The sequence below is a fragment of the Lontra canadensis genome, unplaced genomic scaffold, assembly GCF_010015895.1.
Source record: "Lontra canadensis isolate GAN:19392208 unplaced genomic scaffold, GSC_riverotter_1.0 scaffold68, whole genome shotgun sequence".
Taxonomy (NCBI): Eukaryota; Metazoa; Chordata; class Mammalia; order Carnivora; family Mustelidae; genus Lontra; species Lontra canadensis.
The window spans coordinates 10,328,274-10,347,138 of record NW_022631062.1 but is presented as its reverse complement, the minus strand read 5'-3'; the positions used below and the strand labels follow the sequence as shown (position 1 = coordinate 10,347,138).

The 18,865-nt window shown below is 56.5% G+C and overlaps 2 protein-coding genes across 3 annotated transcripts in view; both read right to left on the bottom strand.

Annotated features, from left to right (window-relative positions):
* DHRSX (dehydrogenase/reductase X-linked) overlaps positions 1–11,695 on the bottom strand; it is a 154,179-nt gene extending 142,484 nt beyond the window's left edge. The window contains exon 1 of the mRNA XM_032880249.1: positions 11,499–11,695. Within this exon, the coding sequence (XP_032736140.1) occupies positions 11,499–11,607 (109 nt within the window). The 5' untranslated portion in view covers positions 11,608–11,695. The remainder of the gene's footprint in view (positions 1–11,498) is intronic.
* ZBED1 (zinc finger BED-type containing 1) lies at positions 3,285–11,612 on the bottom strand. Of its 2 annotated transcripts, none has more exons than XM_032880247.1 (2): positions 11,499–11,612; positions 3,285–5,631 (listed from the first exon to the last, which is right to left on the bottom strand). In XM_032880247.1, exon 2 carries the CDS (start codon positions 5,576–5,578, stop codon positions 3,491–3,493), a length of 2,088 nt encoding a protein of 695 aa, XP_032736138.1. In that variant the 5' UTR covers positions 5,579–5,631; positions 11,499–11,612; the 3' UTR covers positions 3,285–3,490. The 2 variants fall into 2 exon arrangements, with proteins under 2 accessions (XP_032736138.1, XP_032736139.1); XM_032880248.1 differs by lacking the exon at positions 11,499–11,612 and adding an exon at positions 10,900–10,997.
* Positions 11,696–18,865: the final 7,170 nt, after the last annotated feature.

The window sequence follows — 18,865 nt, the reverse complement described above, 5'->3', positions numbered from 1 at the left end:
GTGGATGGATGGATAAATGGATGGAAAGGGAAGGAGGGATGGATGGATAGATGGATGGATGGGTGGGCAGGTGAAAGAATGGGTGAGTAGATGGATAGATGGATAGACGGATGGAAGAAGGGGTGGCTGGATGATGGATTGACAAATAACAAATACATGATAGATAACACAGAAACATAGACAATTTATATGAAGGTAGAATATACACATAAAGAGAATATAGACAGGATATATACATACATGTATGGGATCCCTTTGACGCAGACATGGAATCACAAGGCTTACTACGGACGTAACCCACTAGGCAGGGATGTAATCACAGTGAAATTTCCAGCTGCCCACAAAGGACAGTGCTGATGTCCCCGATACTGTGCACGTGGCACCATCTTTGCTGCCTGCTGTGCAGCCAATGGGTCCTTTCCAGGAAAACCCAGCCATGACCTTCCCAGGAATAAAAGCCTCCTCAAGCACCATCTCCCAGAACTCTGAACATCTGAGATGAGAAGGAAGGGTGCCATTCACCCCACAATAAAAACTCTCAGGAAACACCCTGCTCTACAGACAGGTTCTAACAGAGAACGGCCCATTCCTGCCAGGAAGCCCCTTCCTCAGCATGTGCTATCTGCCACCTGCGAAATGCATGCCTCGTCCCATGTCTCCCCGAGAATGCAGCACATCTGGGACAACCAAGGAGCCAAATCACCCTGGATTAGGAGGCTGGATGAGCATCTCGAGGTTGTCTGTCACCAGAGGTCTGAGCTCTGAGTGGATATTCTGAGAATCCTCCCAGAATAACGAAGGCCAACATTACCAAACAACCAACGGGCTGCACAGAGCCCACCCAACCTTGGAAAAACAGACTACAAGGTCCTGACAGGCAGAGGCACCCGGGGAACCCAGGGATGACGCAGGTTTGGAATCATGGGATCCCACAAGGGAGCCTGGGTCTGTGTTTCTGCCAAGCAGAGCTGGTCCACACCACAGATCAGGCCATGTCCTGGGAAGTGGGGTGTGGGCACAGGACTCTATCAGACAGCTGAGATGCCCGTGATCTAACAGGACAGGGCTGATGAGTGTGCCTTGGGACCCCAGAGGATAGGATGGCGGGCTTCATAGGAACTGTTCTGCTAAATCCTAAATGGGTCTTGTGTTTGCAGATGGTTGGAGCAATGTCAGAAGGGCAGGGACGTTTTGTGGAAGATGTGCAAGGGAGATTGGCGTCCGTAGCATGCCGTGTGCAGAGTCACAGGACCATGGCCACATCCTGATGGCACCACATGCTGCAAGAAGCCACAAATACCTCCTTTCTCAGGGACGACAGGAACCAGATCTGCCCCAGGTCCTGAAAGCCTGTCACACAGAATGACACTAAGCGGGACTGAACCTCCATGGCACCCAAGAACCAACTCCGGGAAGCCCCCCAGATTAACTCCCACGACAACAACAACGCAGCTCAGACTTAGGGCTTTAGAGTAAGACATGAGCATAAATCCCACATAGGCGACCCACACAGGTGAGGAAGCCAAGCGGGGTGCAGACCTAGACAGGAGAATGCATCTGGGCTGTGGGCTGTGTGCGTAGCAGCCGTGGTCAGCGACAGGCACATTCGGTGCCCACCAGACGCGGCCAAGGGCATGCTCCCTGGGGAGCGTCACTCATCGGCTATGTCAGTGACCACGGCTGAAAAGTGGCCCCTCTCAACTCCACGTGTCTGTGTGTGAAAAGGAAGTATTTATTTAGCCCCCGCCTAGCAACAAGGCAACCCATTCCCTGCAGGAAGAGGTCAGCCGGTGCCGACTACCGTGCCGTGTCCATGTGTCTGCCTGTGGGGTGCCCTGTGAAAAGGAGGAAGGACAAGTTGGACAACAGCCAGATGCCTATACAAGACGAAAGGTCCACGCTCACCAGTCAGACAGGCCCAGGCTCATAAAACCATTCCCGTGCAAACACAAGCCAGTGAAGGAAGATGCAAAAGGCCTGCTCCCCTGCGTCACGTCACCAAGTGGCGGCCTTACTCACACGAAGGAAAATGCAAAAGGCCGTCCACCAGACAGCCGGTCACCAAGCGGCGGCTTTATTTACGTACATTTTGGGATGCGCAAATATCCAGAATGGATCACAGCCTTTGTCATTGCCAAGGACCCCAGAAGAAAGCACCATGGACTCTGCTCTTTGTGGCCCGGAAATGTCTTTGAAGAAAGCAACAAAAGCCTCCCTCCTCGCTGAAGGGCTTCCATCACAATGAAAACACATCAGACCAATCAATTAGGAGCTCATCCGCTTCTTGGGTTTATTGAACAAGAGTCAAATTCGAAAGCGTTAAATAAGAAAAAAACGAAAAAAAAAAACCCACAAAAAATAGATACCGTGAGGAAGGCTCAAACCCAGTCAGATGCATCAAGATACAAGTCTCGCCCCTGGTCGACAGCACGGGGGTAAGCCCCCCGAGGACACGGACACATCCGCCTCCTTAAAAGTCTGTGATAGTCTTGGAGGTGCTCGGCCACGCAGAACGTTGCCAGCAGCTGGGGTTTCCGCGAGCAGCAGGAGCGACCCCAAAATCAAGGCGAAAGTGTCCCATCGTCCGTGTTTTAAAAGTCAGCAGGCCCCTGTGGTGGGGCCCTGAAAAGACAGAACGCAAGAGTCCGTGGCCCCCTGGAAAAATCAAAATCACCCTCGGCACACTTGGGTCCCTGGTAATTTTGGAAAGCAGGGCTCCCGAGGGCGGGGGACCTTGTGGTCATCCTGGGGACACATACACACACATACACACACACACACAGCTGCAGTCACACACACGCACGCGCGAGAATGCTCAGGACCCATGCGCAGCGGCATCACCAGGACCACAGGCACAGAGCAAACTGCAGCAACGGTACAAAAGGCAGAAGACACCTCTTTTCCTGCGTTGTCCCCACGGCCCCTTTCACGCTCTGCACCAAACCTAAAGCTTGTGGTTGCTCCACTCGGGGCACGTGGGTTGGAGCGTGGCATCCCCGGCCGTGCCAAAGGCAAGGCGCGCACTTCCGCTGGATAGTAAACGTGACCTCACGTGCGCAACAGGTCTGCGAAGGCCTTTGGAAGGCATGTGGGCTGGGAACGATGCGCGAGTTTGGATGTTTTTCAGGGGTTTACCGCAAACCCCCCAATGGAGAGTAGGACGGCTTTGGGAGTGGAATTTATTTATGTAGGAAGGGAAGGGGGCTCCCTCCCTCCGGCCGTCTCTCCCTGCTGGCTGTGCTGGCTGCCCGAGCTGTCATCTGCAATCAGCAGCCAGCAGGTGCACGAGGGGACTTCTGGAACTTTCCCTTGCTGTTTCTGCCCCTTCGCTGGGGGCTTGCAGAGGGAAGGCGCGGCAGCCCCGTCTTTCTCTCCTGTGCGTTCGCTCCCCCACGCAAGGCCACCCACGCATATGCGCACGGGGGTATTTACAGCAGAGCACCCTACGGGGGGCCAGCGCCACGGGGACCCACCCCCACCGCACGGGCACCTACACGAAGCCGCTGTCCCTGATCCCAAAGAAGCCGGCGTGCACGGCGTCCCCGAGGGGGAACACCTGCTCGTGGTCCAGGCCCCACTCCCCCTCGTCCTCGTCCTCGGGCTCGGCCTCCGCGCCGCTGCGCGCGTTCTCGTACAGGAAAATCTGCTCGTCCACATGCGCCGGGGCGAGCCTGTTCCTCTTGGCGCTGACCACGTTGGCGGAGGTGCCGAAGAGCCGCTCGGGAAAGACGCGCGTGGCCGCCACGCACCAATACTTCTGCAGCACCTTGGGCAGCACGGGGAAGAGCGCCAGGCGGTCGGACCACCACTTGAGGGGGTCCTCGTTGAGGCCCAGCACCTTCTGCGACTTGAAGTTGCTGAGCTCCTCCACCACCTGCGCGTGCCACTCCTCCTGGTCCTCCACGCCGCCCGCCTGGCAGAAGATCTCGGCCAGCATGCTGTTGATGACGCTGGTGGGCGGCGGCGGGGACGCCAGCACCAGCTTCTTCACCGGCGGCTCCTCGGGCAGCGCGAACATCTTGTCCTCCGCCGCCCGGTAGCCGCCGCCGTCCTTGACCTTGTCCAGCAGGCCCTTGGCCTCCTCCACCACCCTGTTCTCCACCTGCTGCCTCTCGAAGGCGGACAGGAAGGGCAGGCGCTTATAGCGGGGGTCCAGGAAGGTGGCCACGTTCAGGAACATGTCGATCTCGGGCGCCTCCTGGTAGGTCTTGGACAGCTCCTTGGCGATGACCTCCTTGGCCATGCTGAGCTCCTTGCAGTCGGTCTCCTTGATGTTCAGCGTGGTGTTCAGCAGCATGTGCAAGAGCGGCTTCACCATGCTGATGGTGGGGTACTTGGAGGCCGACAGCATCTCGGCCACCTGCTTGAAGGGCTGCAGCAGCTCCACCAGGCCCTCGATGGTGGCCCACTCGGCGGCCTCCAGCATCAGGTGGTGGTTGTTGCTGTCCTCCACCAGCACGCCCGCAATGACAAACTGCTGCTCCTTGAGGCGCTGGAGCATGGCCAGCGTGCTACCCCACCAGGACACGCGGTTGCTGACCAGCATACAGTGCGCCATGTTCTGCTGCTTCTGCTTCTCGTAGAGCATGTACATGGCCACCGTGGACTGCTGGAAGTACTCCACCAGCTTGCGGCAGCGGGCCAGCAGCCCGGCCAGCTTGGGCAGCTGCAGGGCCTGCTGGATGCCCGCGTTGAACGTGTGGCCCAGGCAGGGCATCTGCACCGAGATGTCCAGCAGGGAGCACGCCTTCACGATGTCCTTGCCGCAGTCCGTGGTGGCCCCAAACACCTTCGCGCTGATGCCCCACTCGATGAAGGCCTCGTACAGGACCCTGGTGATGGACTCGGCCGTGTTGTCCTCGGGAACCTCGAAGGTCTTCAGGCAGCGGGAGCCCACGGACAGGCAGCCGGGGGCCCCGCCACCTAGGAAGTGGGCGGCCAGAGTAACATAGGCCCGATTCTGGTTCTCGCTCCTCCACATGTCCGTGGAGATGCCGCACCAGGACGCGTCGCTGAGCTCCTTGAGGACGGCCTCGCGGACGGCGCCGTACTTCTCGGGGATGGCCTTGCTGCACAAGAATTTCCTGCTGGGCAGCTCGTACCTGGGGTCGGCCGTCTTCAGCAACACTTTGAACGTGGGCTCGTCCACGATGGACGCGGGATACAGGCCCTCGCAGATGAGGCCGATGACGGCAGCCGTGAGCTCCTGCTGCCGCTTGCTCTCGTGGCCATGGCCGGCCTTGGCAGCCAGCGTGTCCGGTGGGGTCAGCTGCGACGCCTCGGGCTTCAGCTTGGAGAAGGCGGTGGCGAAGGCCTCACGCATCTGCTCCGTGTTGCTCTTGACGAACTCACAGAACTCGTCCGGGTGATTCTTCTCCAGGTGATAGGAGAGGTTGGACGTGTTGCCGGAATAGGCGATCTGGGCCATGCAGATGCGACAGTATATCTTTTTCCACTGCAAGATGCATCCCTCGGCGTTGGTGTCGAAGCCGAAGTACTTCCACACTTTGCTCTTGGCGCGCGGGTGGGCCACTAGCTTGAGGTCTGTCTGGGACGGGTCCAGGCCTTTCGCCTCCATGGCTTCTGCGCCGCGGCCCGCCTGCGAGGCCTCCACTCATTCCTGCGCACCTGCTGAGAAGCAGCAAGACAAACACAGCATGAGAATGGGTCCAGGCACAGGGGGGGGCCCTGCGAGCACCAAGCGCACGCCACATGCCGAAGCAGCTGTCTCCTCCCAAGCCGCAGGGCAGAGGGACCCCACGGGGCCGCCTTTCCCGGTGCGCATGGCCTTTGGAAAGCGGAGGATGCGCTCTGACAGATGAGCGCCTCTTTGCGGCAGGTCACTCCTAGGTGCGGCGTGCGCAGCGACTCCAAGCGTCTGAAAACGTGCGTATCTGAGCTCCAATGCGCGCACGACTCCACGACATTGAAAATGTGCGCCTCTGAGCTCATATGTGCACACGACTCCACGCGTCTGAAAACGTGCGCATCTGAGCTCCTACGCGTGCACGACTCCGCGCGTCTGAAAACGTGCGCATCTGAACTCCTATGCGCGCAGGAGTCCGCGCGGCTGAAAACATGCATGTCTTTGAGTTTCTCAGTCTGTACAGCACCTGGCCCACCTCCGCTGTTTACCGTTTCCTGTGCTAGGCCGTCCACCATCTCGCCACCAGCCAGGCGGGGTCACTTTCGGGGGGAACAAACTGTAGGCGGCCTGCCGAAGCCTACGTGCCCCAGCTCGACCGCCAGCCCAGGAGGACCCACCAGCACCAGCACCTCGAGCCTCCTTCTGAGCAACCATGTGAGGCACTACATCCCCGAGGCTGGTCCCGGGTATCCAAGAAGCAAAAACGGTTTAATTCGGACAAAGCAGTCTTTAAGTTGGCTGAGAGGCATGGCAACTTTTTTTTTTTTTTTTCCCTCCAAATGTTACGTTTTCTTTTTTTTTTTTTTTTTTTCCTCCCCAAATTTTACGTTTTCCAAATGATGCCTCTTGGAACGTGGCATGTGGTCCTTTTATCTTTGGCACATCCGTCATCGGTTACTTTAGTGGGATGGTAATGGACATCTTGATCCAGGAGCTTCTGACAACGCCCACGGGGGCAGTCATACCTGTGAGCACAGATACACATTTGCTGTGCTCCGGTTTCAGCATCGACAGACTCTCAAAGGGGAGTTCACCTAGAAGCCAAACCCCAAGGTTCCTACAGTCCCTGATGCCCCCTCATTCTGTCCCACGGAGCCACCGATCAGGGCAGGGACACCCCCAGAACAGCAGCTGGATTCTATTCAAGGGTGTGTGTTGAGTCTGCAACTTTCCGACCCACTGTACAGTGCTCAGGGGGTTAAAAAACAAACAAACAAACAAAAAAAACACCAACCAGGCATTTTCTGAGTATCAGGAGTATGTCCAGAACGCAATTTCAATGTCTAGCGGGGATGACAGAGTGCCCCCTACCAGAATTCGGGCACTCGCAGAACCTGTGAATGGAACCTTATTTGAAATAGGACCCAGGTATGATTAAGTGAAATGTTATAAGGTCATGGGAGGGATGTGGACACAAACCAGGAGCTCCAAGAAGCTGAAAAAAGCAGAAAAGACCCGCTCCTACAGCTTCTCGAGGGAGCATGGCCCTGCCCCACCTGGATCTCAGTAGCCCTGCCCCACCTGGATCTCAGACTCTCGTGTCCAAAGCTGGGAAAGGATGAATTTTTGACTTTCTAAGCCAGTGGTACTAAGGTAAGGCTTACTCAGAGCACTCTTAAGACAAGGGTAAAACCTTAAAAGATACTGAGCCTCAACATCATGCCAGAAATGCCTCCCATGTCAGACAGCCACACCCTACCACGCTGGCCAACATGAGGTCTTCCTGGAAGACGTCACAACACCCAGGATAAAGGGGCATCATGGTACCTGGGCTGGACAAAGGACATTGTCACTGTGACCAACTGCAGGAAGACAGTGGAGAGACGAGGTCCAGGGTCTCTGGCACAGGTGGAGGGGATCCGACACAGCCACAATTTGCAGAAAGAGGACCCCCAAAGCTGCACCTTCCACAAGCCCAGTCAGATCACTTAGGTCACAATCTTTGGGGCCCCCCAGGAAAGCAGGTGACAAGGAGGGGATGTTTCCCATGAGCCCCTGGACAGCCACTGGGCAGGGCCATCTTTCGGCCACCATCTGTACCACTTGGCTCCCAGTGGCGTCAATCAGGGTCACCAGTAAAGGTTTCTTCAAGGCAGGCTTTCTGCACTCATCCTGACGGGTGGTCGGAGCACCTCCGGGGAACCATCCCCAAAGCCTTCCTGGGGGTCCTGACTTTTGCAGCGAAAACAGCCGGGTTCTTCCCACGACGCCAAACTGCGCATCCCAGGGAAGGCAGACATGGCAGGACAGAGAGCCTGCCGTCTTCCCCTCGGCCTGAATGGATCCCAGGAGGCCAGCAAACACAGACCACTGGGGCCACCGGGCTCGCTACCCTACTCTGGCTTGGAGAACTCTGTCATGGGGAATGGAATTATTTGGCGTCTGAAAAACCCATGTCACTGGTAGTTACAAGCAAGTGGCTTGTCTTTGTTATTTTAAACACAATCTTAAATATGTTTTAAATTTCTGGTTTAATTCCTAGCAGCCTAAACAAAATGGTTGTTTGGGGTCCCCCCTTTTTTTGGAGAGGAAAGGGACCCTCAATCACAAAGTTCGAGTACCCCCATTTCACCTCCCTAGAGACACCGTCCGTGTCCACGTGTGCACAAAAGCAACAAGAATTCACTTTCTCTGGATAGGTGCTCCAACGCCCTGTAGTCTGGAAACTAGGAGTCCTCCCAAAATAGTTCGGTAAGTGGGCTGGCTGACATAGTTTGAGGTGGGTATGGCCTTCATAGGTTTAGCACGCATGAACGAGTCCATTTTCCATACCAGGGAGCCTGCCTACTTCCCATGGAATTTGTTTTTAGGATTTTATTTATTTACTTGAGAGAAAAGGAGAGCACAACAGGGGAGCAGCAGGCAGAGGGAGAGGGAGAAGCAAACCCCACGCTGAGCACGGAACCCAATGCGGGACTCGATCCCAGGACCCTGGGATCACGATCTGAGTCGAAGGCAGACGTTTCACCGACGGAGCCACTCACACTTTACCCCCCCCATGGAATTTTTAAGGAAAATTCCTTCCAAAATCATAACTGCGCTCCAAAAAGCACACCAAACAGTGTCTCCATTTCAGAACCCACTGATGTATCGAGATGTTTCATTTCCAACGGATGACCCTTGTGGATCCTGCCCACGTCACCACGCGTCTACACATCGGGGCAACTGAGAGCAGCACTTAGCCCAGAGCTTGAGTTTTGGGGTCACGTTCGGATACAAAATGCGGTCCTTAGCTCGTGTATTTTAAGATACAATGAAGAGACACACCTCACCACGTGGGCCACCTAGATACAGTCTGGAGAAGACAGAGAACCTGGAAATCAGACCGTCTCGGAAGAGGCACGGCCATCCATCCCGAGTCTCTAAAGGATCTTGCTTTTGGACAAATGTGAAGAAAATAAGACATCTTAACATTTAGGACAGCTGCACTCTTCTTTCTTTCTTTCTTCCTACAATCTAAGTGGCAGCAGACCTCGTAGGTGCCCTACACAGTCCCCTTTCTAGAAGGTCCAAGACCATCCTCCTGGTCCTGGAATTTAAAAAAAAAAAAAAAGAAGAAGAAAGAAAGAAAAAAAAAGTTGAGTTACTTCCAACTGGAAATGGGAACTGGGTCTTTGTTACTGCTTAGCTGGAAGCCTAGGGCAGAGTTCAATGGCTCTTGTCCAAACGCCCAGTGCAGTGAGAGGCAGATCAGAAAAGCTTTAAAAGGCAAAGCAATGGTTTGCCGCTTGGAGATGTGGGCCATGAGCAGACCCACGGCGGGGACGCGCTCCCACCAGTATCTACAACCATTTCTGAGACGACAGACAGGCTGGGGCTCGCGGAGGGCCAGCAAGGAAAAGTCCGTCCTTATGTATAAAGGATCGTCTTCGGGAACCCCCAGAAGGATTCCTCTGGCTGGCACATGCCTTCACGAGGACTCTGTATTTCCACAGATTTTTGTTTCTTTTAAATCAACAAGTAGAAAGAACAGAGCACGCCATCCCCGTCTACACACGGCAAACAAGTTTTGCAAACACACGGTTCGCTGTGCCCGCACAGGGACACAACGTGCAAGGCTAAATTCCATTCCCAGATCGAGCCCGTCTTGCCAGGAAGCTCCCGGTTCCGGGTCCCAGGCAGGTGACAAGACCCGTCTCAGAGCCAAACCGCACAGGTACCTGTAAGCGGTGGTACTCTATGGGTCTGGGGCGGTTTCTCCTTGTTCCTCAGTTTACAAGGTAATTGAAAAGACACATGTTGACTTTCCAGTCCCCAAGCCCCGGAATGCCTGCTCCTTCTTACCCTGCATTCACTTCTAATACGTATACATATGTTTTAAGGGGGAAAAAAAAAAACCGCACAAATTCCAGTGTTATCACACAAGTTAAAAGCTCCGCTCAAGAAAAACAAAGAGTCATTTCCCTCGGTGGAGGTCTGGGAGGGTAGGGGTCCCTGAGAAATGTCTTGTTCCTACTCAGACCAGAGGTTCTCCAAGTGTGACCCCCTCCCTCGTGAATGGGTAGACAAAGGAATTCAGAGGCACAGTTGACCCCTGGAAGCACGTGGGGGTTGGCACACACTGAAAAATCCGCTTATAACTTCTGACGGTCCCCAAAACATAACCAGGAAAAGCCCGCTGTCGTCCAGAAACCTGACCCAGGACACACAGGGTGCACTCACACGTGATTTTGTGTATTGTCAACCCTGGATGCTGCATTCTTACAAGGAAGGGAGAAGAGAAAATGTGATGAAAAAATCGTAAGGGAGGAAAAAATGCACTTATGGGACCGTGCAGTACGTATCCAAAAAAAAAAAAAAAGGCAACGAAAAACACACACAAAAAAGAAAAGAAACATGTAAGTGAAGGTGGGCATTTCACAGCAGCGCTGACCGAACGTCAGGTGTATTTTGGCGAGGATAGATGGTGCGTGTGCAGCTCCACTCGGGAGAGTGTGCAGAGGCGAGCCGACCCCCCTCGCACACTCCAACTGCCCAAGCAGCGCTCGGAGTGCGGCTCTCCTCGGAGGCCCGGCAGGAACGCGCATAGCTACGAGGCAGCTCCCCACCCCAGTTCCCACGGAAAACCTTGTTTTGGAAAACACTTATTTGTCACCTAAAAATAAACTGCATGTCTGCGCCCACAGACGAGGGCTCCTGTGCGTCCCCGCGCAGCCGCGCACGCAGAAAGGCCTCCGGGATTGTGGCTTGGCGGCCCCGGGCATGCGTCTGTGGAGACCCAGGGCGCACGCCGGAGGTCCCGCGGGGCTTACCCGAGCTTGAGCGGGTCCCGACCCCGAGGCCTGGGGAGGGCGCGGCGGTGTTCCGGGCAGCGGCGCGGAGTTGGCTCCCGGCAGGCAGCGGTCCCCATAGCACCGGCCCGGCTCGCCCAGTGCGCCGGCCGCGCTGGGCCCCGCGGCGCCGCGGCCAGGCCTTCCGGGAAGGCCGCTGCCGCCTAACCCCCGGCTGGGGGGCGCCTCCGGGGCTTCCCCGTCGCGCTCCCGGCCCGCGCGCGCTCTCCGCACGACCCCCGCCGGCGCGCGCACAGCCCGAGGTCGGAGGGCGCGGGAGGCTTGCCGCGCGCGCGCGGGCCCGGCCGTGACCCCGGAGGCCGAGGTCGCGGGCTTCCGGCAGACCCCGGCCCCGGGGCAGGCGCGAGCGGGCAGCCGAGACGCGCGCGCACGAGAAGCTCCCGGGGCGCGCTCGGCCTCCCCAGCCCCCGCCGCGCGCCTCCCCCGCCGCCAGCCCGCCCGCGCCCCCCGCCCCGGGCCCCGCCGCGCGAGGAGCGCGCCTCCGCCCGCTGTCGCCCACGCCCCCGCCGCCCCCCGTCCCCTGCCCGCTGCCCCCCGCCGCGCGCCCGCGCCCCGCTGACCTGGTTCCGCGAAGCCCCCGCGGCAGCGCCGCAGCAGCTGCGCCAGGATCACCGCCGCGCCCACCGCGTAGACCCGCAGGGCCGCCCGCGCCGCAGACAAAGGCGACATGGCTGCCCGGACGCCGCTTCCGCGCCGCCCGCCGCCGCCCGCCCCCGGGACCCGGCGCGACACCGGCCGGCGGAAACGCGCCCGCGCGGCCCGCCCTCCGCGCCCGCCCGCCTGCTCGCCCGGGGCCGCGAACCAGGACCCCGCCCCGGGACCCCTCCCCGACCCCGCCCAGGCCCCCGGAACCCCGCCCCGACCCCGGACCGCGCCCCGGGACCCCTCCCCGACCCCGCCCAGACCCCCGGAACCCCGCCCCGACCCCGGGCCCGACCCCGGGACCCCTCCCCGACCCCGCCCCGATCCCCGGAACTCCGCCCCGACCCCGGGCCCGACCCCGGGACCCCTCCCCGACCCCGCCCCGATCCCCGGAACTCCGCCCCGACCCCGGGCCCGACCCCGGGACCCCTCCCCGACCTCGCCCAGCTCCCCGGAACCCCGCTCCGACCCCGGACCCCGCCCGGGGATCCCTTCGCGACCCCGCCCAGATCCCCGGAACCACGCCCCGACCATGGCCCCAACCCGGGGACCCCCTCCTCGACTCCGCCCAGATCCCCGAACCCCGCCCCAGCCCCGGACCCCGCCCAGGGACCCTTCCCCAACCCCGCCCCAACCCCGAAACCCCTTCCGGAACACTGACCCGACTCCGAGACCCCTCCCGGATCCACCCAGACCCCTGGACCCTGCCCATGGACACCTTTCCGCCCGGCCAATACCCTGGAACCTCAAGCAGACCCTTCCCGGGGACCCCGCTCCTACCCCTCCCTGACCCCGGACACCAGCTGAGGACCCCCCCCCCCCACCCCAGACCCCTGCGTACTGACTCCTCCCCTGCACCCGGACCCCGACTTGGGACCCCTTCCTGACCCCTCCTGACCCCAGACTTCAGTAGGAGGAGTGATCCTAGTAGTCCCTAGAGTAGGGACCCCCACCCAGATTTCCCACCCCCGCCCAGGACCCGTCGAAGACCCCAGCCCTGGTCCCCGCCCAGACCCTGGAACCCACCCCACCCCCCAACCCTGTGCAGACCCCTTCTTGGATCATTGGACTTCCACTGAGAGTAACCACGTCCCCGCCCCAACCCCTACCCAGAACCCTCTGAAGGGACACCTAAACCTGGCCCCACAAGAACTTCAGGCCTGCCAGGGCGCAGGACCCCAGGTCACATGCCCCCCCCACCCCCGCACTGTAACAGCCAGTGAGTTTCAGATTTGCATCCATCGCAACACCAGCCGAGACCTCCCACCCCTGCCAAGATCCAACGCAGAGGATCCCACACCTCTCCACTGAGCTCCAGGATCTCCCCCCACTCAGTCTCCTAGGACCCGGATCCACCAGGCCTGACTGCAGGGGGCCCCCTAGCCCAGGGCTACCGGCATCCCCCAGCACCTGGCCCGCAGCTGGACCCCTTTCCTCAGGTCAGGGGACTGGCTTCTCATGGGGATCTGAGACACTAAGGACCCACCCCTGCTTGGTGCATCCCCCCAGCGGAGTTAGGAAGACTCCTTCTGGCCTTTGCGACCCTCTGAGAAACTGAGGCCAAACAGCCTTTCCAGGATCCCCTGCCACATGGGAATATGGGTCCGCCCTGCTGGGTCACGTGCACCCCACAAGCAGGATCAGGGACAGTGACAGTATCTTCTGCCCCTGTCCCACTCCCTGGTGTGTGGGATGGGCAGCTCTGGCCCACCCGTTCCTGGTGCAGGACGACTCCATGAGTGGGAGTCCACGGTCTGAGCGGAGTCGGGGGGTGGTCTGTGGACAGGGGTCCGAAATCCAGGCAGGGTCCCCGGCAGGGGGCCTGGGGTCTGGGTGAGGTCTGAAGGGATCCAAGTGGGAGTCCTCTGATCTAGGGTCTGGACTGGGACACCAGCCGGAAGCAGAGAGGGTGGGATATCTGAGTGTCCAGAAACAAAGACAGAGGGACAGGCGTGTCATCCATGGACAGCCGATGTCTGGGGTGACCCTAAAGACCCCTCGTCTCCTTTCCCCAGCACCCCCCAACTGTCTATATTCCCAGGAGTTTCCTAGAGCCATGACCTGGGGAGGGATTGCTGATAGCCGCGGGCTTCCCTAGGTGCTTCCAGCAAGGGTCTGAGGGGACTCCCATCTCATGAACCGGTCCTCAAGGAGGTCCCGAGCGGAAGCGGGGTCCTGGCGATTGTGGGGCTAAGGTCCCTATTTCTGGGGCACAGCTGTCACACAGGGGGCAAACCGTTGGTCCTAGAGCCTTGATGTTGCTCCTAGCAGGTCCCCTCACACCCCACTCTTGGAATGCTGACAGTTTCCCCTCCTGCCCAGTCTCTGTGACTCCCGTGGCACCCAGCCCTCTGCGTCTGATGGCTTTCAGGCTTACGAAGGTCTCACCAGGTCAATCCAGGATCACCTGCCTATTTTTAGGTGCGCAATGGAATTCCACCTGCAAAGCACCGTGCACAGTCGTGGCAGCTGGGGTGTGGCAGGGTGGGATTCGTGCCGGGATAACTTTGGGTGACCAGCCACTCGCTGCCCGAGGCCACCGTGGTCCAGCAACCCCTGCCCCTTTAAGGGTGTGAGGACCACAGCACTTGTAGGTAAAATCACCTGCACCAGAAGAAGAAGGTCTACCCAGGACCCAGGACGTCCACCACAGCGATGAGAGCCGCCCTGTGTCTGCCCCCCAAGGGCCACGACATCCCTGCAGCTCTCTGTGCACATGGCAAGGAGCTCATGAGAATCCCGAGAGCCCGTGACAATGTTTTCGGGGCTCCCTTCTTTCAAAGTCTGGGTTGGGGGGGAAACACCTTGAAGATGGCAATGAATGATGCAGGTCATGGGGAGGGGGAGGGTTTGAACCAGCAGCATTGCCCCATACGGCATGAAGTGTGCATCTGTTTGTCACGGGACAGGGAAGGGACCCATATAGAACGTCCCATGAGCTGGCAAGGACCCCAAGCCTACGGCTCAGGGGGCAGGAGGCCCCATGACTGGTCCCAGGGATAAGAAGGGTCGTCTGGGGACAGGTACCTTATCAGTGGAAAGAGAGCACAGCGGAGAATTACGACTTGGGTGGGTCAAGGACCTCAAGGTTTTCTTCAGACCCCAAGGAAGTGTATGATGTTTATGATACGGTGCCCCAAGACCAGTCCTTCCCCCACAGTGTGGTTGGGAGTGTGGGGTAGGGGGAGGCACTGGAGGGCAGGGGGAGCCTAAGGTCTCCAAGGACGGTCAAGGCCAGTTGGGAGCCTACGAAGCTGCCCTGTGTGCACAGCTCAGGATGGACAAGGACGTTTCCCCGTGAGTCTGGGGACACGGGTTAAAGCCGGTTTCCTGGAGGTACCACCCAGACTCGCCAGAAATGTCCAGTAATGTAAGATAATATGATATAATAGGATATGATGATATGATATGATATGATATGATATGACACAATACAAAAAAATACAGTGAAATAAAAAAATGAAATGAAATAAAATAAGTTAATAAAATATAAAATAAAATACAATACAATGAAATAAAACAAAACAAAATAGAATACAGTGAAATAAATAAAATGAAATAAAATAAAATAAATCAATAAAATATAAAATAAAATGCATAAAATAAAATGAAACAAAATAAAATGACATAAAATAAATTAATAAGATAACATTAGTTAAAATAAAATATAAAATAATAAGATATAAAATAAAACAATACAATGAAATAAAATACAATGAAATAAAACAAAACAAAATAGAATACAATGAAATAAATAAAATGAAATAAAATGAAATAAATTAATGAAATATAAAATAAAATGCATAAAATAAAATAAAACGAAACAAAATAAAATGAAATACATAAATCAATAAGATAAAATAAATTACTAAAATACAAGGAATGAAAGTAAAATAAATAAAATATAAAATAAAATGCATAAAATTAAATAAAACAAAATAAAATAAATTAACAAAATGTAAAATAATACAATACAATACAATACAATAAATAACAATGAAATAAAGTAAAATAAAACGCTGAGGCACTTGTTAAAAATGCAGATTGTCGGGGCACCTGGGTGGCTCAGTGGGTTAAGCCTCTGCCTTCGGCTCAGGTCATGATTCCCAGGGTCATGGGATGGAGCCCTGCATAGGGCTCCCTGCTTCTCCCTCTCCCTCTGCCCCTTGGCAATTCATGCAAACTCTCTGAAATACATAAAATCTTAAAAAAAAATCATTGATATTAACCATGTAAAAAGGGCGTCTGAGTACCACGGAATGAAGTGTTTATGCTCATCATTTGTCAGCAGGTGGACAGGTAAATGTATGCGTCCATCCGTCCGGGGGAATAGTACTCAGCCAGGAAAAAGAGCCCAGCCCGAACCCCCCTGCCCCATGGATGGACCCTGAGGCCGTGATGCTCTAGGAGCGACACCCTTGACACCCAAGGCCACACCGTGTGCCACCCCGTTGATAGGAAATGCCCCAAATCAGCAAATCCGTGGAGGCAGAAAGCAGGTTCATGATGCGAGGGGCTGGGGGACGGGAGGAAGAGGGCACGGGCAGTCTCCTTTTGGTGGAGGATTGCAGATATCTTGGCAGGTGGGTACAGGGGATGGTTGCAAACCCATGAATATGGTCCTTGCCTCCAAATCATGCACTGCACAGCGGTGACGTCTATGTTATGTGGATTTTACCGCCATGTTTGAGGGACTTAAAAATTAAATGTTAAAAGAGAAAAGCTAAGAAACAAAGAATCAATAAATCAGCAGCAGATTGACCACGGAAGGTGCCTCAGTATCGGGGAAGAAAGGGCAAGTGGCCGGTGGTGTGTCCTCTCCTCCCAGGTCCCGGGTGCGAGCGGGACCTCAGCAAGACATGCTCGTGATGGGTTTGAGGACAGAGACAGTGCGTTGAGGACGCCCCTCGGGGGTGTGCTCCTTGGCTGCCTGCCGTGGGCTTCGGGTTGCCTTCCAGTCAGGGGCCCTGAGGAGTCACGGGGCGGCATTCCCTGCGCTCACGAGGACCCGGTGCCTGGGCACGTTCCCGGCCGACGGCGTCTGGAAATCTTGCATGGAGGTGGCCCTACGCTTTTGTGTCGCGTTAGTCCTGCCCGGCTTGCTCGGGGACAAGGTTTTCCTGAAAGACTGGGTCACACCAAGGGTCAGGGGGCACCGTGCTTACTTTTCGAGCATATTTTGGGATCTCCTTGTTTCAGCGCACACCCAAACACAAAGCCAGAAAAAGGTCGCGGTCGGTGCAAGACGTCGACCTGAAACACGGATGCGTTCGAGAAAGCGTGTCCCCCGTTTTCACTGCGAGAGAGCGCCTCTCGGAGGCTGGCGTCTGAGCACGGTGTCTGCACGTCTTCACTGCTGAGCTTTCCGGGACGGGTGTCCTTGTGGCGTGGGGTGTTGTCCTGTGCCACGTACGACATTTAGCGGCACTCAGGACGCACGATGCTTCTGGGAAGGGGTGTCCAGGGGACATCACCTCCGATAGTCCCTGTCATATACCAAGTCCTTGGACTTGCGGGTCCCAAACTGGAATGTTCTTTGCATGCCGAGGTGTGCAGGGAAGAATCCACTTTGCACAAAGACAGCTCCAGCGTGGGTCCCTGGGCTTCCGGGAACGAGACTCTGAGCCCTGGGACATGCAGGTGGACCATGCTACGATGGGATTTAGGGTTGGGGTGCTTAGAGGCACGTGGTTGCTGCTTGGGGGAGGGCAGGTGCGCAGGTAGGCAGACGTGCACATTGGCGATGGCTGCGTGTTATCATGTGTCACTGCGGGGACAGGTACGTGCTGAGCCTGCGCCCACTGGGAGGGGCCGCTGGAGGCTCGCGCCCGGTTCCTCCTCCAACCTGCCCCGTACACCTGTTCCCTTTGCGGGTTTTATTCTGTTTTCACATGACGAAGCCATAAGGGTTACGGCAGCTTGGCAGTCTCATCCATGTCCACGTTGGGAACCTGGGTACCTGGGGGTGACCTTGGGGACGCCAGAAGGCGCAGTTGGTGCTGGAAATAAGGCTGGTCTTGGGGTCTTTGCAGCATGGATGCACAATTCCATTCCACCTTGTAAGGTTGTGATGAGGGGGAACCCGGCAGGAGTCCCATTTACAGAATTGCACACAACGGGGACGTCTGGGTGGCTCCGTTGGTTAAGTGACTGCCTTTGGCTCAGGTCAAGATTTCGGGAGTCCTGGGATCGAGTCCCACGTCAGGCTCCCTGCTCAGCGGTGTATCTGCTTCTCCCTCTGACCCTCCCCTTTCTCATGCTCTCTCTCTCTCAAATAAATAAGTAAAATCTTTTTTTAAAAAAATTTTGAAAAAATGGCACACAGTGACCCTCGAAGAAGTTTTGGGTTTGGCTTTGCCTTTTTGGTTTGTGGTTGGTTGTTGGGGGTCGCTTTTGTTTTCGTTTTGCCTTTCGCGGTCCTTAATTGTGCACGCGGCTGAGAGCCTGCTGGTGCCTCCGTGGGCACACACGGAATAACGGGTACATCTTCAGTGTCCCAGGGTCGTGGTGGGGGGTGAAGCAAGACAGCGTTGACTTTGAGATCGGTTTCCAAATCTCTGATCTGGGAGCGGGTGCATCTGAAGCAGCTCTGGGTGCTGGTGTTTCTCCAAAGGGGGTTGTTCCGTGAGTCTCGGGGCAGCCGCTGGGGTCTGGAAACCCCATGTGAAACCTCCCAGACGTGTTCCAAAACTTCAGGATTTCAGGCGATCGTGTTGATCTCGCAAGGGGACCCTCGGAGGCTTTGAGAAGACACACGCAGGGAACTCGGAGAACGGGAAAACGTTTCTCCACCTTAGGGTCCTGACTGTTTCCTGGGAAATATCTTTAGCATCTTGGATTTGTCCTCATTTCCCGGTGGGAGTATCCATTCCACGTGGGTTCTCGATCCCCGATGTGTGTGCCTACGAACCTCCCCAAGCGTGGGGTCCCTGGTCATTCCCTCCAAAAGAATCACGGGAGTCTTGGCGGGCATATCTACCCGGATTTGCTGGGGCCGTGGTAAGGGTTTCGAGCATGACTATGAACATTGGGACTTTTCTACGAGGTCGGCAGGATTTAGAGTCAGATCGTGGAGAGGAACAGAGATGGTCAAAGAAATGCGTCCTGTGCCCCAACCCCAACCTTTGGACAAAGACCCACGCAGGACGGCTGAATCTGGAAAACACCCCATATCTCCCAGCCTGTGTGCAATTCCTCTTTCTACAAGATGGCGCTCAAAATCCCTCACTGTGACAACACGGGTTTTAAGGACACCGCGTTCCTCCCTATGGCCCAAACCAATAAG